This window comes from Solanum verrucosum, unplaced genomic scaffold, assembly GCF_900185275.1.
Source record: "Solanum verrucosum unplaced genomic scaffold, falcon-dt-bn FXZP01000009.1, whole genome shotgun sequence".
Lineage (NCBI taxonomy): Eukaryota > Viridiplantae > Streptophyta > Magnoliopsida > Solanales > Solanaceae > Solanum > Solanum verrucosum.
In genome coordinates this window covers 2672217-2690586 of record NW_026020231.1, presented here as the reverse complement: position 1 = coordinate 2690586, position 18370 = coordinate 2672217, and the positions used below count along the sequence as shown (strand labels likewise).

The following is an 18370-nucleotide window of genomic DNA, read 5'->3' as shown; positions in this document are numbered from 1 at the left end:
ACCTAGTACTGTTTTTTAATTTGTCTCCACCGGAGAAATTGAACTTGAGACCTCATAAATCTCAACCATTTTATTGACCACTACTCCACTAGGTCTCACCCCTGAGTGCAAATCAACATAATCTTATAAGTGGAGTGTTAAAGGAATAATGTTTATATAGATTTTACTTTTATTATGAGAAGATAGAGAAGTTATTATTATGAGTCCCCGCCTCAAAGAAAGATGAAAAAACGCTAATCACAACAAATAGAAATAACAACAAGATAATAAGATTAATGAGTCTCAAGATACATTAGGTAATAATAGAAATCTAACGATAAGTTACATCTAAGCATGGGGTCTAGTGATCAATAATGTGAATTGAGCATCATGAGGTTAAGTATCTCATGAAATAAGTCGAGGTATGCTCAAAGTGATCCAAGCACCATAATAATAAAAAAATGAACGAGTTAATACAATAGTAATACTAATACTTAGGAATGGAGAAAAAATACGTTTACTATTTATCAACCTTCTATTCTAATTTTATATTCTTCTATTAAAGGTCATATACTCGGTGAGCTGATATAAGAATTCATTTCATGTGTTTTGTCTTATACAATGTGCTTCTTTCTAGTTTCCTTGGTGCAGGCTTGACTTTGACTAGTAAGGAAGAAATTCAAACAAGAAGATATGGGCCGACAAGAAAAGCAAACTCACTCAATTAATTAGTACTACATTTAATTATTTTCTGAATATACCAATTTAACATCCCATCAGTTCACGTTTTTCACAACTATAAATAAGATGGCAAAATAGGCAAAGCGCTTCAGCTTCCAAACTTCAAACCCCCCCCCAATTACATACCTTCCTATTCTCTCTTACAAATTACAATCAAAATTAAAGCAAATGGAATTCACCAGTTTAGTTGATACTTCTTTGGATTTGAACTTTAGACCTCTTCGAGTTTCCGATGAATTACCGGTATGTGGAAGTGAATTTACAATATACACTATAATCATGTATTGATATAATTTGCGTAATTGTTGATGATTTCACTTTCCTTGCAGAAACAGGAAGTTGAGAGTAATTTCATTGGACTTGGAAGAGATCCCGTACTACCTATCAAAGATGAGGTTCGTAAAATCTTCTTCTTCTTCTTCTCCGATTTCTTACAATGGCAGATCCAGAATTTGAAGTTTATATGAGTAAATGCTGATTTTGAATTTTGTGTTGTTTTGTCCAGACAGGCAATTTAATGGAGGAACTAAATAGAGTAAATGCTGAAAATAAGAAATTGACGGAGATGCTTACAGTTATGTGCCAGAATTACAATTCATTGAGAAATCAATTGACGGAATATTTGAGCAAGCAGAATAGTAGTACTAGTGGAGCTGATCAGGATCAGAACAGCGATGGATCGAAGAAAAGAAAAGTTGAAAACAATAATAATAATAATGAAATTGTGAAATCGTCAGTTCAAGTGTTGAATTCAGAGAGCAGTTCAAGTGATGAAGATTCATCTTCAAAGAAACCAAGAGAAGAACACATTAAAACTAAGACTTCTAGAGTTTATATGAGAACTGAACCATCTGATACTTCTCTTGTAAGTTTCTCCAACACTTTCTTATTAATTCCTTCTCCTGTTTCAATTTATAATTTGTAATTCAAAAATCTTTTGATAATTTTCGTAAACTTTGTGCCAAATTACAAGGCAAATAAATTAAAATGGAGATAGTAATTTCATTTGTCCACGAGCGCCAGACAAATTCTATAGTTAAATGACACAGCTAATCTTATTTAACAACATATTAGAATATACTATAGATTATCAAAAAATTATGTTAACAATATAATGAGCTATAAAGTAACATATGAACGACAAAGTTCATAGCTGATTTCAGTATTTAAGTTGTTTTTCTAATGGGAAAGTTAATAATGTTGTTGCAGATAGTGAAAGATGGATATCAATGGAGGAAATATGGACAGAAAGTAACAAGAGACAACCCATCTCCAAGAGCTTATTTCAAGTGCTCTTTTGCTCCTACCTGCCCCGTTAAAAAAAAGGTACAGCTAATACTAATTAGTAATACAATTTTAGAGCCTAATGTACAAGTTTACTCATTCTGAATTAATTTACTTCATTGAACTAATATTTATTCAAAGTAAAACCAAAATGACTCTAAAAGATGCTAAGAAATAGTATGAAATGTCCCAAGTCATTTTCGATTAGGAAACAACTGAACAAGTAGGAGTAATTAAATAATTAGGTAACCCAACTTTCCTTGAAGTTTCCTAGTTGCAGCTTCCAGATATTTTATGTATTTTGGTGGCCAGAAATGAATTCACAGCTACATTTCTAGATTCAACTCAACTTAATTATTATTTTTGACTTGAACTATGTATAAATTTGAAAAGAAATTAAACTTAAAACTCCCTCCATCTCATTTTAAATGTATTTTAGAGATGTAACACTTAAGTAAACATCAAGTACAAGGTGTAATTTACTTATCATCCACTTTAATAACAAGGATAAAGAGATAAAAGACAATTTTTGAATTCAATATATACTAATATAGATCACAAATTAGTCTTTTCTAGTTCAATGTTTTTTTTTTCTAACAATGGTGTTAATTTGTCAGGTTCAAAGAAGCGTGGAAGACCAATCGATTCTAGTAGCAACCTATGAAGGAGAACACAACCATTCTAAAGTGGATACTGTTACAACAACTTCCCCTTCTAGCCGTTTCAACCCAAAAAACAATGTTTCGGGTAATTATACTGCTTCAGTAATGCCAAGTTCCACTACTAATATCATCAACACATCAGGACCAAAACCAATGTTAACTCTTGATTTGGCTGAACCAAAAACATTACAAAATGATGTCAAAAAAGTGAACAGCAATACAAGTACAAGTGGTCACAAGCGTACATCACCAGGAAATGATCATCAACAACACCAAAATAGACCAGAGTTTCAACATTTCTTGATAGAACAAATGGCTTCATCATTGACTAAAGATCCAAGTTTTCAAGCGGCCTTAGCCGCCGCCATATCAGGAAAATTCTTGCAAAATAATAATAACACTAAGGATAAATGAATAATTAAAACGAAAATTATGTCTCACATTGAAATGTTGCAGAGAAAGACAGGCAGCCACTAGGACATGCTGTATATAGTGTTTACTATAATTGTCTTTTTTTTTTGGAGAACAGTAGGCAGTAGGTTGGACTAGTAAGTGCACGTGGAAATGGAATGTGCCAATTTTCTATAGCAGCCTATATTAGTTAGGTCTCAATTTGCGCCTTTCAGTCTCACAAGATTGAGACTTTTGGTGGGTCTTAAATTAAATTGTTGAATTTGCTCAAATAAATATTTAATAATTTGATTTCTCCTCCTTACTTTTGTGTAGACTATGGCTTCTCTAACTTGTTATATTCTTTTGGGCGTGTGAATAAAGTTTATATTGATTACTGAAAAGAAAAGAAAAAACAGGAGATACATCATACATAAAAGGGGTAAGAATATTCTTAATTGTGCGAGTATTTTAGGAAAAACTGTACAGATTCGATCCAAAGTGGATAATATCATAATATCTTTGAACTATTTTAGCATGACAAGCTCATTTGCTACTTGTTTTTTTAAATTGGTTTCTCTTCTATTCGACTAAGGTCAAGAAATGGAGGCCAGGTTGAAGTCAAAAGAAGAAAAGACCACACGTGAAACTGAATTTTTGGTTCATTGAAGGAGGGATAATTTACTTGACCCGTATTTTAGCAGAAAAAATTCTTGATCTAAGGATTAAAATAAGGGAATTCAGGGGCATTGTGAGACTATAAATTGAAATAGATATTGGTTTCTAAATGTTAACATCAGCCACTTGATGTCATTGCTTCAATATTTATATCCTATTTAAAAGACAAGATGTAATTTCTTGGTGGAATAAAAAAGTAATACAGCTTGTTCATTATAATTTCACAAGTAAAATCTAAAGAAGATGATGTGTACGCAACCTCATTCCTACCTTATAAAGATAAAGAAGTTTTTGATAGACACTAGAACCCTCCGCTCATAAAAAAATAGTAGTTTGTAGTGATACCAAGTAAGCCAGAGACCACACATAACATAATGTTGAAAAGTATTTGTCAATGACAATTCTATAAGCTAATCTTTAACTTAATTCCCCCCCCCTCCTAAAAACCTACTCCACATTGCCCATTTTGGCCTTGTACTGCTACATTAAGATTTTAAATCAAATTGTACACCCCCCTTTCCCCCACTACTTCTTGTTAAATTTTCATTTTTTTATGATTACATTCGAGTTAGCTTTCACTCACCTAGACTAATTCCACGGGATACCTGCCACCTTCCACTAGCAACAGGTACCAAGTAACTCTATCCACCAAGGCTAGGGTTGATAGAAAGAATCATCTAGTGTTTTCAAACACTAGGCCACACCCTTAGGTGCTAAATTTTCATAATTTCCCCTCCCGCCCCATTGCAATCCCTACTAGATGTAGATATAGATCAGATGTACACATCAATGGTAAAAATAATAAGCAAGGTCATTTGTACACAAGCACTTGCCGCCCTTTCAACTGTATCGCAACCAAGGGCGTAAAGCTACCAAATCTACTAGGAGTATAAATTACATTGCACTACTACTCTGAACACATTTCACTATGTCGATAAATTGAATTCATCAATAGCTCTTATAAGGCCCATCTCAGTTTCATCCTTGAGTTGTTGCTTCACTTCTATCTTGGCTGCAAGGCCATCATCTTTATCCATTCCATCGGTTGCAGCTACACAATCATGAAATCTGAAGCAACTGATGAGATGGTCGTTTGTGATTCCAGCTACTTGCATGAATGAGTACACGACAGTAGGTCCAACTCCTCTGAATCCTCTTTTAACTAGGTCTTTACTTATCCCTTCAGCTTTTGACGTCTTCATTGGCACCTGCCTTGCATATCGGAACTGACTAACTATAGGTTTGTTATTCACAAAACCCCATATGTATTTGTCCAAGGATCCAAGTTCATCGATGATCTGAGAGGGTAACATGAGCATGACATCAAAAATTGTTCTGAAGTGACAACTCTAAAATTACTACTCACTGACAGTTACTATTAAGGAACCAGTTTAAGCAGCCAATCATGACTTTCTCTTCGACGACAACCTTCTAAAAATTTCTTTCATATTTTAATTACAAAAAAAAATGATTTAATACTGTAATGTAGTTTTAAAATATGTCGATACTACTTCAAAAGATGTAAAAAGCCCATATTTGATATTTTGATCCCCATAATCCCGGGTCTCACTTTTTCAATTTGAAATGAGGTGTATTCTAATAAAGTTTTGTTTCTCTTTCTCCTTTTAGAAGTTCTTTTGACATTTAATAGCCTACCCTCTAGAATGACATACCTATTAAAGCCACAACTAATGCCTTATATTTCATAATAAGCACATCATATCTGTAGTTTCTGACTTTAGAAAACATATCACATGCATCTGCCGAGTATTTTGAAAATTTTGCACCCAGTACAGAAACCATCAGTTTCCAGGGAAACAGAATTAGCAACAGCAAGACTTTCAGCTCAAGACAGCTGATACAATAAATGCAGACCGACTAAACTGAAAACTTTTGAGCTTGAAATAATCTGTGGTTAAGAAGCAGTTTCCCGTAGCAATCTTCTTTCATTACCTAAAAAAGGTCCAACAGCCTCCCTTTTAATTTATGTAAAGCTGACAGTTATCTTGGTGGAATATCTAAGAACCGACATTTTGACTTGTGAAAATCTGAAGAAGGTTCAAGAGCCAAGAACTACGAAAGCTTCAAAAAATTTATCCTAACCAATAAAATTTAATTTCTCCTAGCTGTACAAGGAAGGTTTTTCTTCTTCAAGACAAGGACAACTCAATAAGACAGAAAACTTTCACGTACCTTACAGGTTTGGCGTGCATTTTCAATAACTGCCCGTAGCTTTACCTCTGATAAAAGAGTGCTGGCAGGACTTCCTGGTGGTGCTATCTTCTTCTCATTTAGTTTTGAGACTGCAACTGGGTCAAAATTTTGAAAGACTTCTCTGCATAACAAATAGTTCAAATTGAAGCAGCAGCTTTTGTAAGGCAACTAGATATGAAATGATAACCAATTTTCTGGTACTCCAAAGCACTGGTGCAGAGCGTAATGTACCTAAACATATGTCTTTTACTGAGAATTGCCGGCCATGAGAGTTCAGCTAATGCAGTGCATAAACTGAGAAGTTCAAAGAGCTTCCTGCATATAGTAGTAACCCAGACTGAGAAAACCATCACATTTAATTGCCTTGTTTATTGCAAGCCACAAAAGAATAGGAAAATATAAAGTAGGAGTACGCACTTGTCGTCGTGGACTGGAACTCCCCATTCCTCGTCATGAAAAGCAGCATAGGATGGATCTTTTGGCAAAACGAAACCAATTAGCAGAGGGAATGGATAAGAACATAATATCTACAGCATTACAATAATATATCCTTCTAAAGGTATGACCATGGACCAATATAATGGAAAATCCAAAAACTGGATGAATAAAAGAATCTATTACAAACAATGGACTAACCCCAGGTAGCAGACTTACTAGGGCTTGCTAAATGAGTCTTCTGTATCTTTTCCCGCTTTGTTCAACGTAAGGTTTCCCCAAAAGTAGAGATTCTATTAATCTCACACTTACCCATACACGGACACATACTACCAGAATAGGACTCCTGACAAACAATAAGCCTATAGAATCCTTTGTGCTTAGAATCCATTACACACATGGAAAAATCACCATGATGAACTTGTTGGAAGATGTACAACTTGTTTCATGATGTAGGACTAGAAACTGGAGTTAGAGAGCAAGATCAAACAACATTATACATGTTTGACAAGAATAGAGATGTGGATACACATTAAGTTATTCTCAATATAACGATTCCTTTTTTCTTTTTTAGTGATAGTGGTGTCTAGGCCAACTTGTGCACATCTCGACTATTCTACCATGTACCTACTACCTTCCACCAAGACATGTCCATCGAGGCTTAGACAGATACGAAGAAATCAACTAGTGGTCTCCACTGGAATTTGAACCTGACACCTCATGATTCGCCTACCACTTCATTGATCACTAGGTCACACCCTTGGGTGCTTATGTACTTGTTCTAGTATTAGGTATGGTGCCTAACAAAGTTAATACTTTGACCTTTCTTGATTATAATCATTAGCTTTCCTGCCCAAAAGGAAACAAGATGATTCTATAATGATTCTTCCCCTTAACGGGATACAATTAATAGCGGATTTGATTTCGCTGATCCTAACATGGTTTTTCTACCCCCTGTATCCTCTCGATGATTGATCAAATGAAAGCTTACCTTACTTGATCAAAAGAGAACCCCCAATAACAAGGTTTAAAAACAACACGTTCATCTCATAACAAGTCATAGACTCAAAATCCACTGGAGAAGTGGCAAATGAGAATTCTTAACATAGGGTCCAGAAAGTAGGTAAGAATGCCACAAACACTAAAATAGAGAGAGCATCTCCAATGATGGTTTGATAATACTTTTTGATAATACTTGGAAATAGTTATGTATTAGACGGACTATCCAAAATGTTGCCGACCCAGTGACGGATCCTCCAAAAATGCACTAATTTTGAAGGATCTGACACGCACCCGATGACATTTGAAGAGTCCGAGTAACATGAGTAGGACAGACTGGAACTTCTAAAAGGCCATGCATGGTCAATCACCTTAATCTCCAAATGTCAAGCATATGATTCCATCACTCCTCTGACCATGTTTTGACAAAATAGAAGATAAAGAGGAATAAAAATAAGCAAAGGGAAACGAATGTTAAATGGGATGCAGGTGGTGTTTCAATAGAAGGGTGCTAATATAAAAATTATGCAACCAGTTCAACAAATATTTATCATAAATACACAATAGACATATTAATAAGGTTAAATAAGAGAAGTAAATAACGCATTAATGTAGTTTCATTGCATTGAATCCTCAACATCTATTATCTTCTTTGATTTTGGACCCGTTTCATTCAATTACTCAATAAATTGAGATTATTTAACATCAAAGGTTCTTTCTTTTTGTGCTGATATATAATTCTAAACAGACTCAAATGCCTCAAAGAAAATATTGGACTTAACATAAGCATATTCAGCACTATAAGGAGTCATCATATGCAGACCTTCAACCTATTGCATCCCTTTTTATTTATTCGGGTCTGAGACATAAAATGTGTGCAAAGTCCATAAAAGAAGAAGATTATGAGACCTAAAACCAAATGGTCAAAGTGCTCAATGTGCATGCATTAATAATGTGTTTCCCAGCGTTTTACACTTTCCTCGAATACATCACAGAAAAGGTGAGTTCTCCTCAAACTTTTCTGTAGAACCTCACAAAACCAACAGGGTGGCCCAGTGGTTTGGGCTTGGGACTTCCATGTTGGAGGTCTCAAGTTCGAAACCCCTTGCCAGCGAAATCAAGGGGTTTGCCTTCTGAGTCGAGCTCGTCGCACCAGGCTTGCCTAGTGCGGGTTACCTCTCCTATGTGGTTTGCGAGCTATTGTATAGGAGCGGGGTTTTTACCCTGTGCGCACCCAAAGGATAGCGGCTACGGGTTTCCCTTGTCATCAAAAAAAAAAACCCAGCAAATGTTCATACCTGTCCTCCAGCCAGCTGCTAGCTAGTCTATGTAATAATTAGCAATAAGATCAAGTGGAAGGTTATCATTTCTTTATTATTTTTATGTAAAGAGCAATATATAGAAGAGGAAGTTCAGTTAGTGGGCTTTCTAGGACTTCTGTGATTACTTTCAGCAAATGTAAACTTTTGGAGGTGGTCGGCATACCCTTAATGCTAAGGAATACAAAGTTACAAGCTTTAAAAAAAAATTGCAATAAGACACACATCAGACCTAGCAAACTCACCACTAATCAGTTCAAAAGAAATTCATGAAGCCAGTGGTCAGTTTACATAAAGACTGGTGTGACACGATGAGCCATGCAAGGGTACTTAAAGAAGCATGCATGCATGGTATAACATGGCCACAAACTGATTGACAGCTTGACCTTTACCAGAGGATCCTTTTTTTTTCTTTTTTTTTTTTGATAACCGAGAAATCCGTCTGTGACCCGCCCTTTGGACCAATCACAACCTTCTAAACTTGGTGGATAATGGGCCCTCCCCTCTACCCTTCTCCACTTAAATACCGGGCTTCACTTTGCATGGTGTAGGGCTTGAACCTGCGACCTAAGCCACAAATCCTCCACCTTTTGCTACTTGAGCTAGGCCTTTTAATGCCTAAGGAAATCAAGTTTACAGTTCAGACACTCTCATTAGGCATATATTGCATCTTAGATAATGTCATGTACAGATGCCGATGACCTTCCAATTGATGAAGGAGAAAATTCTCTCTATTTCACCATTTTTCCATATTGTCTGTTCATCACACAAAAACACTATTTCACCATTCTTCCACATTGTCTGTTCATCAAACAAGAAATGAAAACTTAAGTGACTTTCTGAGGGCCTGAACAGTATGCTATTAGGTTCAAATTGATTTCACCTTCTTCCCACACTAGGTCAAGTAGCGTTTCTTCATTCCCTCAAGCAACACCGAGAATGGAATCAAATTCTAACTTCATGAACTCAAAAAAAAGAGAGTTGAAAAAGGGAATGCAATTAAATTCCAAGTTCAGAAATACAAGGAGAAGGATGGTAAATTCTTAGTATGAACTGTTAAAGATGAGCATATTTGCTCAGATTAATTTGAGCACGGAAGTAGAGGAAAGCATGTGAATTGTCAATTAGCAAATCTGTAATCTCTAGTTTCTCTTTGGTGCACCTATGATAACCCTATACAATTGTATAGAAGATCGAGAGTTCCATAGAGAACCATATTTTATTTGTAGGTTCTCTACTTTTTGATATTTGGCTAGTACACGGGGATTTCCCATCATTTTTCTTGACAATGGTGTTTGGGTTGACTTGTGGGGGGGGTTACCCCACTTAACTGTCAATTAGCAACTAGATTGCTCATACCTTAAACCAACCATTAGAATAATGACCCTAGTATAAAAAATTATCCATTATAAGAGATAGAACGGGATATAATTAGGGATTCAACTCTCATAAAACATCAGCTTAGTGGAATAGACGTCCATTACAACTTAACCGAAGAAGAAAAAGTTTATCCATAAATGTTCTCCAATTATTAATCACGAAGTAGTTCATAATCACAATTAATAGCATTAATACTAGATTAGGCGAGGGAAATATATATATGCATGCCAACAACACGGAACATCGTTTTCGATAGCAAAGATGGACAAGCAATCAAGCTCGTATCCAACAGAGCCCAGCAGTATACATCAGATGGTGGCAGACCTGAATGATGACAGCTTGGAGGCACAAGGATTTTCAAAATGACACCATTTGGTTAGCTAATACCAGGAAGTTGAATCGTTCTCTCCTCCCTAACTCAGCTGAATGCAGAACTAGCTCAGTCCATCGTTTGTTGCCCTAATGAACTGGGGAAATCCAAGTCCTATCTACACTTCTGACATATTAGTATTCTAGCAAGACCTACATATCCCAATTTTTCCACTGATAGTGGATTAAACAAAAAAGATGAACCAAGAGCAAATACTATCCCACAATTATGTAACAAATTTAACAATGCTGCCTTATCAAAACACTGTAACTGTACATATACAACAAATGAAATGCAACATTACAGAATTAAACATACCAGTATTTGGGGTCACCCAAGCACACCTTTTCTTCATCACCGAAGCATCACCCGGAGTGGGACCTGAAGCCAAGCTCGGACCTTCACCAACAGTTTTTCCAATTTTCTCAGACTTCACCACTTTCGGACTACTACATTGCTTCCTTCTTCCAGCCGTCGGCGTCACACTCCCACGGCTCAATTTCCCCGTTGTCGATGCTCGGCTATGAGAAGAATCCGTCGAAGCATCCGAAGAACAAGACGCATTAAGCGACAAATTAGGCCTCATCATCAATGACCTATGGTCCTGTTGCTGTCTCAAAATAGAAGGCACAGCTCCTCCACATTTCTTCGAAGCAGCCACCGGCGCCCGTGATTGCGGTACGGAATCCGTTCCCTCAAATTTCTTACCCTTAGACTCTTCACTTTCAGCAGCCTTCTTAACAGGCTTTTCAACGGGCTTTCGTAATTCAACGGATCTAGCCTTGTTACCCGCCGGACCGAGCACTGATCGGACTTCAGAATCAGCATTGTTCATCAATTTAACCCTAGGTCCTCCAGACATTGAAACAATTACAACTCCTAGTAACTAGAAATTCGTCGAACTTAGCATGAATTTCTTCAACTGTGCTTAGCTAGGGTTGAAGAGTAAAACAGTGAAGGGAAAAAGAAGGTGCATTGTAATTGTATGGACCGGAAAGTAGAGAATTAAAACCCTAGAGAGTGAGAGAGCAGATACATTATCGGCGAGAAGAATTTATTGAGAAAATGGTGACTGTCCGATCTTAGAAACCAACGGCGACTTCTTTAAGGATGTTTCTAGAGAGAGAATTATACTACGCCTCTTTCTCTCTTCCCTTGCATTTTAGTGTGATCATCGAAACTAACCAATTATCTGTTGCCCCACGTAATATTAACCTTTTACTGTGATTTATTTTATTAAAAATTAACTCTATTAATTAGATTTTCAAAAATCTAAACATAGCGGAGATTTAGTGAACAAGACTGTCAATAATTCACGTTAAATAATAAGTGTCACTTTAGCTCATTTCATGCTAATTAAGAAAAATAATAGTAAGGATTTTCTTCGTTAACTTTTTTTTACTTGTCAATTTTAAACTTTATACCCTCCTTAAAAAAAACAAGAATTGAACACTGTATTTATTATAATAGTATGTGTTTTCTTGAAAATTGAGCAAAGTTTTTTTCATATAAGATATAATTTGTAAAACATACAAATTTCAGTTTTAAATTTTTAAGATGATGTTTGTTTTAGAATGAAGAGATTTTTTTTTTTAACTTGTTAAAATAAACAAGTAAAAAAACTTTATTTATGTTTATTCATCACCATGAATTATTATTTCTCAATTTACTTTGTATTTTATTTTTTGAAAGTAGGTGTTGTTATACTTGATTGAAGGGAAAATTATTATTTTTTGAAATGATATACTTTGGAATAATATAAATTTTATTTGACTAAATTTAGAATAAAAAAGGATATGCTACCTACTAACCCTTAAAATGTCTTTTTTAATAATTGAAAACACACACATAATTGGACCAAATTTGGAAATAAAAAAATAAATGGGAAAAGGGAAATTAATTGCCAACTTAAAACACAATTTAATTAATTAAGGATAAGCACGAATCTAATTATAGAGCTTAATTATTGTTCATCCATTACTGTGGAAATTGAAGATAGCTTTTCAATTTGTGAATTGTGATGGGTACTTGATTGTGGAGTGGCATCTACATCTATTTTTTCTATGCAAAATTTAGAAATTTAAAGTTTCATTTGTTATTTTTTTTGTGAGTATATTGGAGTTGGGGTGTTAATGGTACGATTCAATCGGTTATTTTCTAAACTAAACTATTATTATTTTAGATTAATAAATGGATTTTTAAGTACAATTTTAATTTCATGAACATCTTCACATAATTTAATAAAGATCATAAAAGGAAAAGAAAAAAAAAGTGCTGCCTGTTTTATAAAAGAGGTTACCTTATAAGTCAAAAATATCAGTGACATATCCAAGCTAGTTTAGTGAATAAAACAAAGCCTAATAATTTACTTTTTTCCTTTTATGATCTCCTTATCTTTTTTTCTGTGTATAATCTTCTTCTTTTTTCCTTTTGATCTCATCATTGACTCTGTTTATGATCTTACTTTTTTGACATAATTGGTACACAATTTTGGTGGAGTTCCTTTCCTTTTCATGCATCTTGTTTTCTCCTTGATTGCATATTAAGCAATCTTTTATAGGAAAACTATACCTGATTCTCCCTATGATTGATGGAGCAGCAATATAGAATTGTTATTTGCTAGCACTTTGTATTTTAGCTAACACAAGTAGTATAAATCACAATTCCGATAGGATAGATATGATCTCTTCATCTTAGGACATATCTAGACTTATATTTGTAAGTTCACCGAAGATATATAAATATTTATTTGTGAACTCAATTATTACTTTATATTAATTTGAGATGATTGTAAGAACTTATAAAATTTAATTTTGGATCCATCTCGTAGAAAGAATTGCCCAACCCATATTAAGGAGACCACCCATGCGCCTTTTCCATTCGATGTAAGATTCTTCAACACCCATTTCACGTCCAGGACTGGATATCTGGTACATGTACAATTTGATTTAGGGGCTCATCATGAAGAATACTAATTGAGATAGATCCTTTTATGATCTTGGATTTAACTCAATCCAAAAGCTAATTCAACAACATTGTCCAAGGCTCCAAGCCATTTAAGGAGACCACTCCTTTTTCTTCCGATGTGGGACTCTTCAACCAGTTCAGGGTATGAGAAAAATCTTAGTAAAGAGTGTTTTCTCTTTAATCGAAATTTATGCAGCACAGTTCCAAATTAATTAGGTTGTCAATATGGGTATTAGACACTCGATTGATTAAAAAAAGCAAAAAATTAGTATTCCATCATCTCAATTTATATGATTTTATTTAATTTAATGAATGAAATACTAACTAAAAAAATGTATCACATAAATTGAGATAAACAGAATAGTCGTAAAAGACAAGGCAGGAACAAAGTGACAACACTGGGACCTACTTATCTAACAACCTTCACACATTCAAATCCAACGTGCTATAGTTTTTAGCTATCCCCAAAAAAGTTGCAGAATTTTATGATACACTCAAAAATGGCTGCCACTACTACTCTACTACCTAACTCCGTTTCTCCTTTCTTTACTAATTCACCTTATTTTCCTATAACCCATGTCACAAATGTACCTTTCTTGAACAACAATCCATCTTTTTCCGCCAGAAAATCAGGGATTTTTTGCCCCAATGCCAAGAAAAAAAATCCATGGCTTGACCCTTTTGACTATGGTGATGATCCTGAAATGGAGTATGGTTCACTTTTTTCTGAAGGCAAACAAGATGAAGATCCAAGGCCACCTGATAATCCTGATAACCCATATGGATTCCTCAAATTCCCAATGGGATACTCTGTTGAAATTGCTTCATTGGGTTTGAAAATTAGAGGTGATGTTAGGAGATGTTGTTGTGTTATTGATGGTGGGGTTTATGAGAATTTGCTGTTTTTTCCAGCAATTCAGATGATTAAGGATAGGTACCCTGGTGTTCAAGTGGATATACTTGCAACAGCCAGGGGAAAACAGACATTTGAGATGAATAAAAATGTGAGGTGGGCTAATGCATATGATCTGGATGATGATTTTCCTGAACCAGCTGAGTATACTGATATGGTTGGAATTCTTAAGGTTTGACGCCGTTCCATTAACATCAACAGATCATTGTTTAAATCTACGTTGCTTGGACTCTTCAAAAATGTCGATTTTACTTTTGGAAGTATCCCACACACATTAATCTAACATTTTTGAAGAGTTCGAGCAACAAGTTTTTTTCATTCCAAGTCTGATTCTTGTTGTGTCTTAATGTATATATGTAATGTAAGCATGTTGCATCTTAAAATTAGAGAAAACATCAAACATTATAAGGACACTTGGTTAGGTACGAAGATTTAATTATGATTATCTTAATGAATAACCTGATTGTGTAAATATATATTACTTCGTCAGTGGATAGAACTTAAATTTGTTCCCTTATTGTGTAGCTAAGCGACCTCGATGGTCCTAGTCTAACTGCAGGTGCTGTGCTCTCGAATCTCGATATATTCACATATTGACTGCTCTCCGAACCTAACATCCATAGTGTGGTGAATTTTTGATAAAATAGTATAACTACATATGCTTGCAGATAATTCTAAAGTTGAGCAGATCACATTTGGAAAAGAATTGCTTACATTAGTTTCAAGATATTAATCGCCTTGTTTAGTCAGATGGAGATTAAAAATTTTGATCCCTGCATTATTAATAGAGAGTTCTAGTCATTTTTTTGGCTAAGTTATTTGCTCTAATGCATGATTTATTGCAGAGTAGGTACTATGATATGATCCTGTCAACCAAACTGGCAGGGATTGGACATGCAGTATTTTTGTTTATGTCGACTGCTCGTGACAGAGTTAGCTACATTTACCCAAATGTGAATTCTGCAGGAGCAGGATTGTTTCTGTCAGAAACTTTTACACCAGAAAGCATGAACCTTTCCGAGGGCGGATATCATATGTAAGTAGATGTTCCAACTAATAACTTCATTTTTTGACAACTGAATAGGGAGTTTGAAAAGTAGTGCAACAGTTGTACTTCGTCAAAGCTTGTATCACATGTTTACATACACTTTTTTGAAATAGGTACCGTCAGATGATTGATTGGTTGGGCAGACCAGCTCGTAAAGTACCACGACAACCTTTACCTCCACTTAAAGTATCAATCTCAAGAAAGGTTAGGGAGGTTGTGGAGGCAAAATATAAGAATGTTGGTGCACAGAAAGGCAAATATATTGTGATTCATGGGATTAAATCAGATTCAAAAGCTTCTATGCAGTCAAGGGGTGATACTGATAGCTTGCTCCCAATTGAGATATGGGCTGAGATAGCAAAGGAGATAAGGTATAATGTCAGTATTTTATTCTTTGTTGGAAAAAGGACTACATGGTCATTTTTAGTTCTCGAATTAGCTGATTAGTCTTTTTCATCAAATGCAAGAAAATTTGAGAGATATACTAATGGATTGTAAACTATTATTTGATCAGGGGAGTCAAGCCAGTTTTTGTCATTCCGCATGAAAAAGAAAGAGAAAATGTGGAAGATGCAGTTGGTTATGATGCTAGTATAGTGTTCATAACCACCCCTGGACAGGTTTGTTTTCTCAACCATTTTCACAATATCAATGACCGATGATCAACCAGTGTTTAGTTGAATAACCATAAACAAAGAAATTGGTTGGAGTCAGAGATATAATGGCAACAATTTACCTTATAGTCAAGGAGGGTATAATCAAATGAAATAGTCTGCTTCTGTTGCATGTTAGTGACAGCTTTAACTATAGTCTTTATACCGCGGATGAGCATTAGAAAACTAACAGTCCTCACAAATTTCTGTCTTAGCTTGCTGCTCTTGTTGATGACTCTGCTGGAGTGATAGCTACAAATACAGCTGCCATACAACTTGCTCACGCACGTGGAAAACCAAGGTAACGTCATGTACTACAAGCTGTAAACGCAGAATTTTTTGCACCTTTTTCTGTCTTTGTGGGGGAGGTTGATATATCTTGGTTTTGTCTGTACAGTATTGGGCTATTCTGCTCTGAGGATAAGGCCAGAAGTTTTGTTCCCAATGCAGAAGCAAAGAAATGTGCAACTATTTCATCTAAGACTGGAAAATTGGTTGATATTGATGTTGAAGCTGTGAAGAGTGCTGTTCAAATTTTCACCATGCCCTTAGCAATCTTCTAAATAGTACACCTTCCAGTTCTCTTCCATATAGTAATTAAGTACTCCTGTAATTGTTACTATTCCACTTTCTTCTCAATTGTAACTAATAGAAGCGGAAAGATATTTTCTTTCTTTTTTTATCTCAACAACAAAGGAATATGGAGATATGTTATTTATCAATATGGCGTTTTAGGACATTTTGATATCCTGTTTATGAAGTTGGAAAGATTGTTTAAGAATAAAGAATTTCACAACTTGTAGGATTTTCATGTTTTAGAGAAAAAATTACTACAACTTAAAAAAATTAAATTACATGTTTAAAGGAAATTTCAACTTCATATCAATCTGATTTCAAATCACAATTTTGTATTGTATGTGCAAAGTGCAAACAACAGTAAATATACATAAGCCTTGTTAAAATAAAATCCCACAAAAATAGAGGACATAATATGGAAAAATCACCCCATATACACATTAAAGAGTCAATATTACAAGTTTTAAATCTACTTTAAAAAAATTATTGCTTATAACAGTTTAATTACGGGTTATAACATATCACTAATTATTTATAAATTAATTAAATTTTACTTTATTAAATAAGTAATTTTTTTATAATTTAATGTTATTATTAAATTATTTAAATAAAGAATACCCATAATTATCTCTTACACAATTATAGGGATTTACATTGATTACTGTTCCTTTTTTATAGTTACAAGTCACACTCCCACACCCCACCTAAATCCCTCACCCCAAGTCAATTCCACGTTAAAAAAAAAATAGAAATTCATCTTTCATCTCTTTCATCCATACTCCATTGAAGCCGATTTTTCAACATCTAAAAACTGATTAGGAGAAATATATTCTCCATATAATCAAAACAAAAGGGCAGATCTCTAAGTTGTAATTTTCAATAATTTTAGTATTTTGGAGAAACCCTGTTTGATAATTGTATTGCAAGAAAGTTTATTTTACCATTTTCATGGAGGTGAATCAGAGGTGTTTTAAGGTTGATCCTTTCTGCGTTTTACTTATTTGAGTTCTTACTACGTGGGGAATGGTCAAAAATCAAATTTTTATTGATTTTGCTAATGTTTTTGGGAGATTTATGGCCATGTGTAGTGTAGATTGGAGTTTATTATAGGAGGTAAAGATGTTCTTGAAACCTTATATTGTTTGGACTCTTGGAAAATACTGTTGAGTGTGTGTTGTGTCCTCCAAAAGTTAATTGGATTTTTTACTACATGGGATATGGTTAAATCAATTTAGTAGATTTTTTTGTTAAAATTGTTATATTATGCATATTATTGGTATGAAAGCTGACTTAATATACGATTTATGAATATGGTATGAATTTTGTTTAATGTTGACATGTTTGGTATAAAATTTGGTATAAATATGGTATGATGTATTACTTATATTTGGTGTGAAACTTGTTTAAATCTGCTATGAAGTTGGTACACAGTTTAGAGGAAATCTATTCTTTTTCAAATTATTCTCATTTTGTCTACTAAACTGGCATGAAACATGAATAATATTGGTATGAAAGCTGACTTAATATACGATTTATGAATATGGTATGAAATATATTTTAACATTTGTATGAAATTGATTTATTGTTGGTATGAAAGCTGACTTAAGTTGTGCATTATTTTTATCAAAAAATGGTATGATATCATTGGTCCAATTATGTGAATTGATTGTAGTTTGTTAAATCACCAATTTTTTTTTGTATAAATTATGACTAATGTTGGTATGAAATTGGTATTTTCTTATAATACCTATTTTTTATAATA

The 18370-nt window shown here is 34.4% G+C and overlaps 3 protein-coding genes across 3 annotated transcripts; 2 read left to right on the top strand and 1 right to left on the bottom strand.

Moving 5' to 3' along the window:
• Window positions 1-826: 826 nt before the first annotated feature.
• On the top strand, window positions 827-3368 carry LOC125832248 (probable WRKY transcription factor 60). Its single transcript, XM_049511395.1, has 5 exons — window positions 827-963; window positions 1050-1115; window positions 1226-1585; window positions 1930-2046; window positions 2622-3368. The coding sequence occupies exons 1-5, from the start codon at window positions 889-891 to the stop codon at window positions 3078-3080; spliced, it is 1077 nt and encodes a 358-aa protein (XP_049367352.1). The 5' UTR covers window positions 827-888; the 3' UTR covers window positions 3081-3368.
• A 1146-nt stretch (window positions 3369-4514) lies between these two features.
• On the bottom strand, window positions 4515-11578 carry LOC125832459 (uncharacterized). The gene is made up of 5 exons (XM_049511610.1): window positions 10770-11578; window positions 6366-6423; window positions 6180-6263; window positions 5928-6069; window positions 4515-5032 (listed from the first exon to the last, which is right to left on the bottom strand). Exons 1-5 carry the CDS (start codon window positions 11311-11313, stop codon window positions 4661-4663), a joined length of 1200 nt encoding a protein of 399 aa, XP_049367567.1. The 5' UTR covers window positions 11314-11578; the 3' UTR covers window positions 4515-4660.
• A 2285-nt stretch (window positions 11579-13863) lies between these two features.
• On the top strand, window positions 13864-16769 carry LOC125832413 (photosynthetic NDH subunit of subcomplex B 1, chloroplastic). Its single transcript, XM_049511559.1, has 6 exons — window positions 13864-14503; window positions 15177-15367; window positions 15493-15750; window positions 15894-15999; window positions 16248-16333; window positions 16430-16769. The coding sequence occupies exons 1-6, from the start codon at window positions 13904-13906 to the stop codon at window positions 16593-16595; spliced, it is 1407 nt and encodes a 468-aa protein (XP_049367516.1). The 5' UTR covers window positions 13864-13903; the 3' UTR covers window positions 16596-16769.
• Window positions 16770-18370: the final 1601 nt, after the last annotated feature.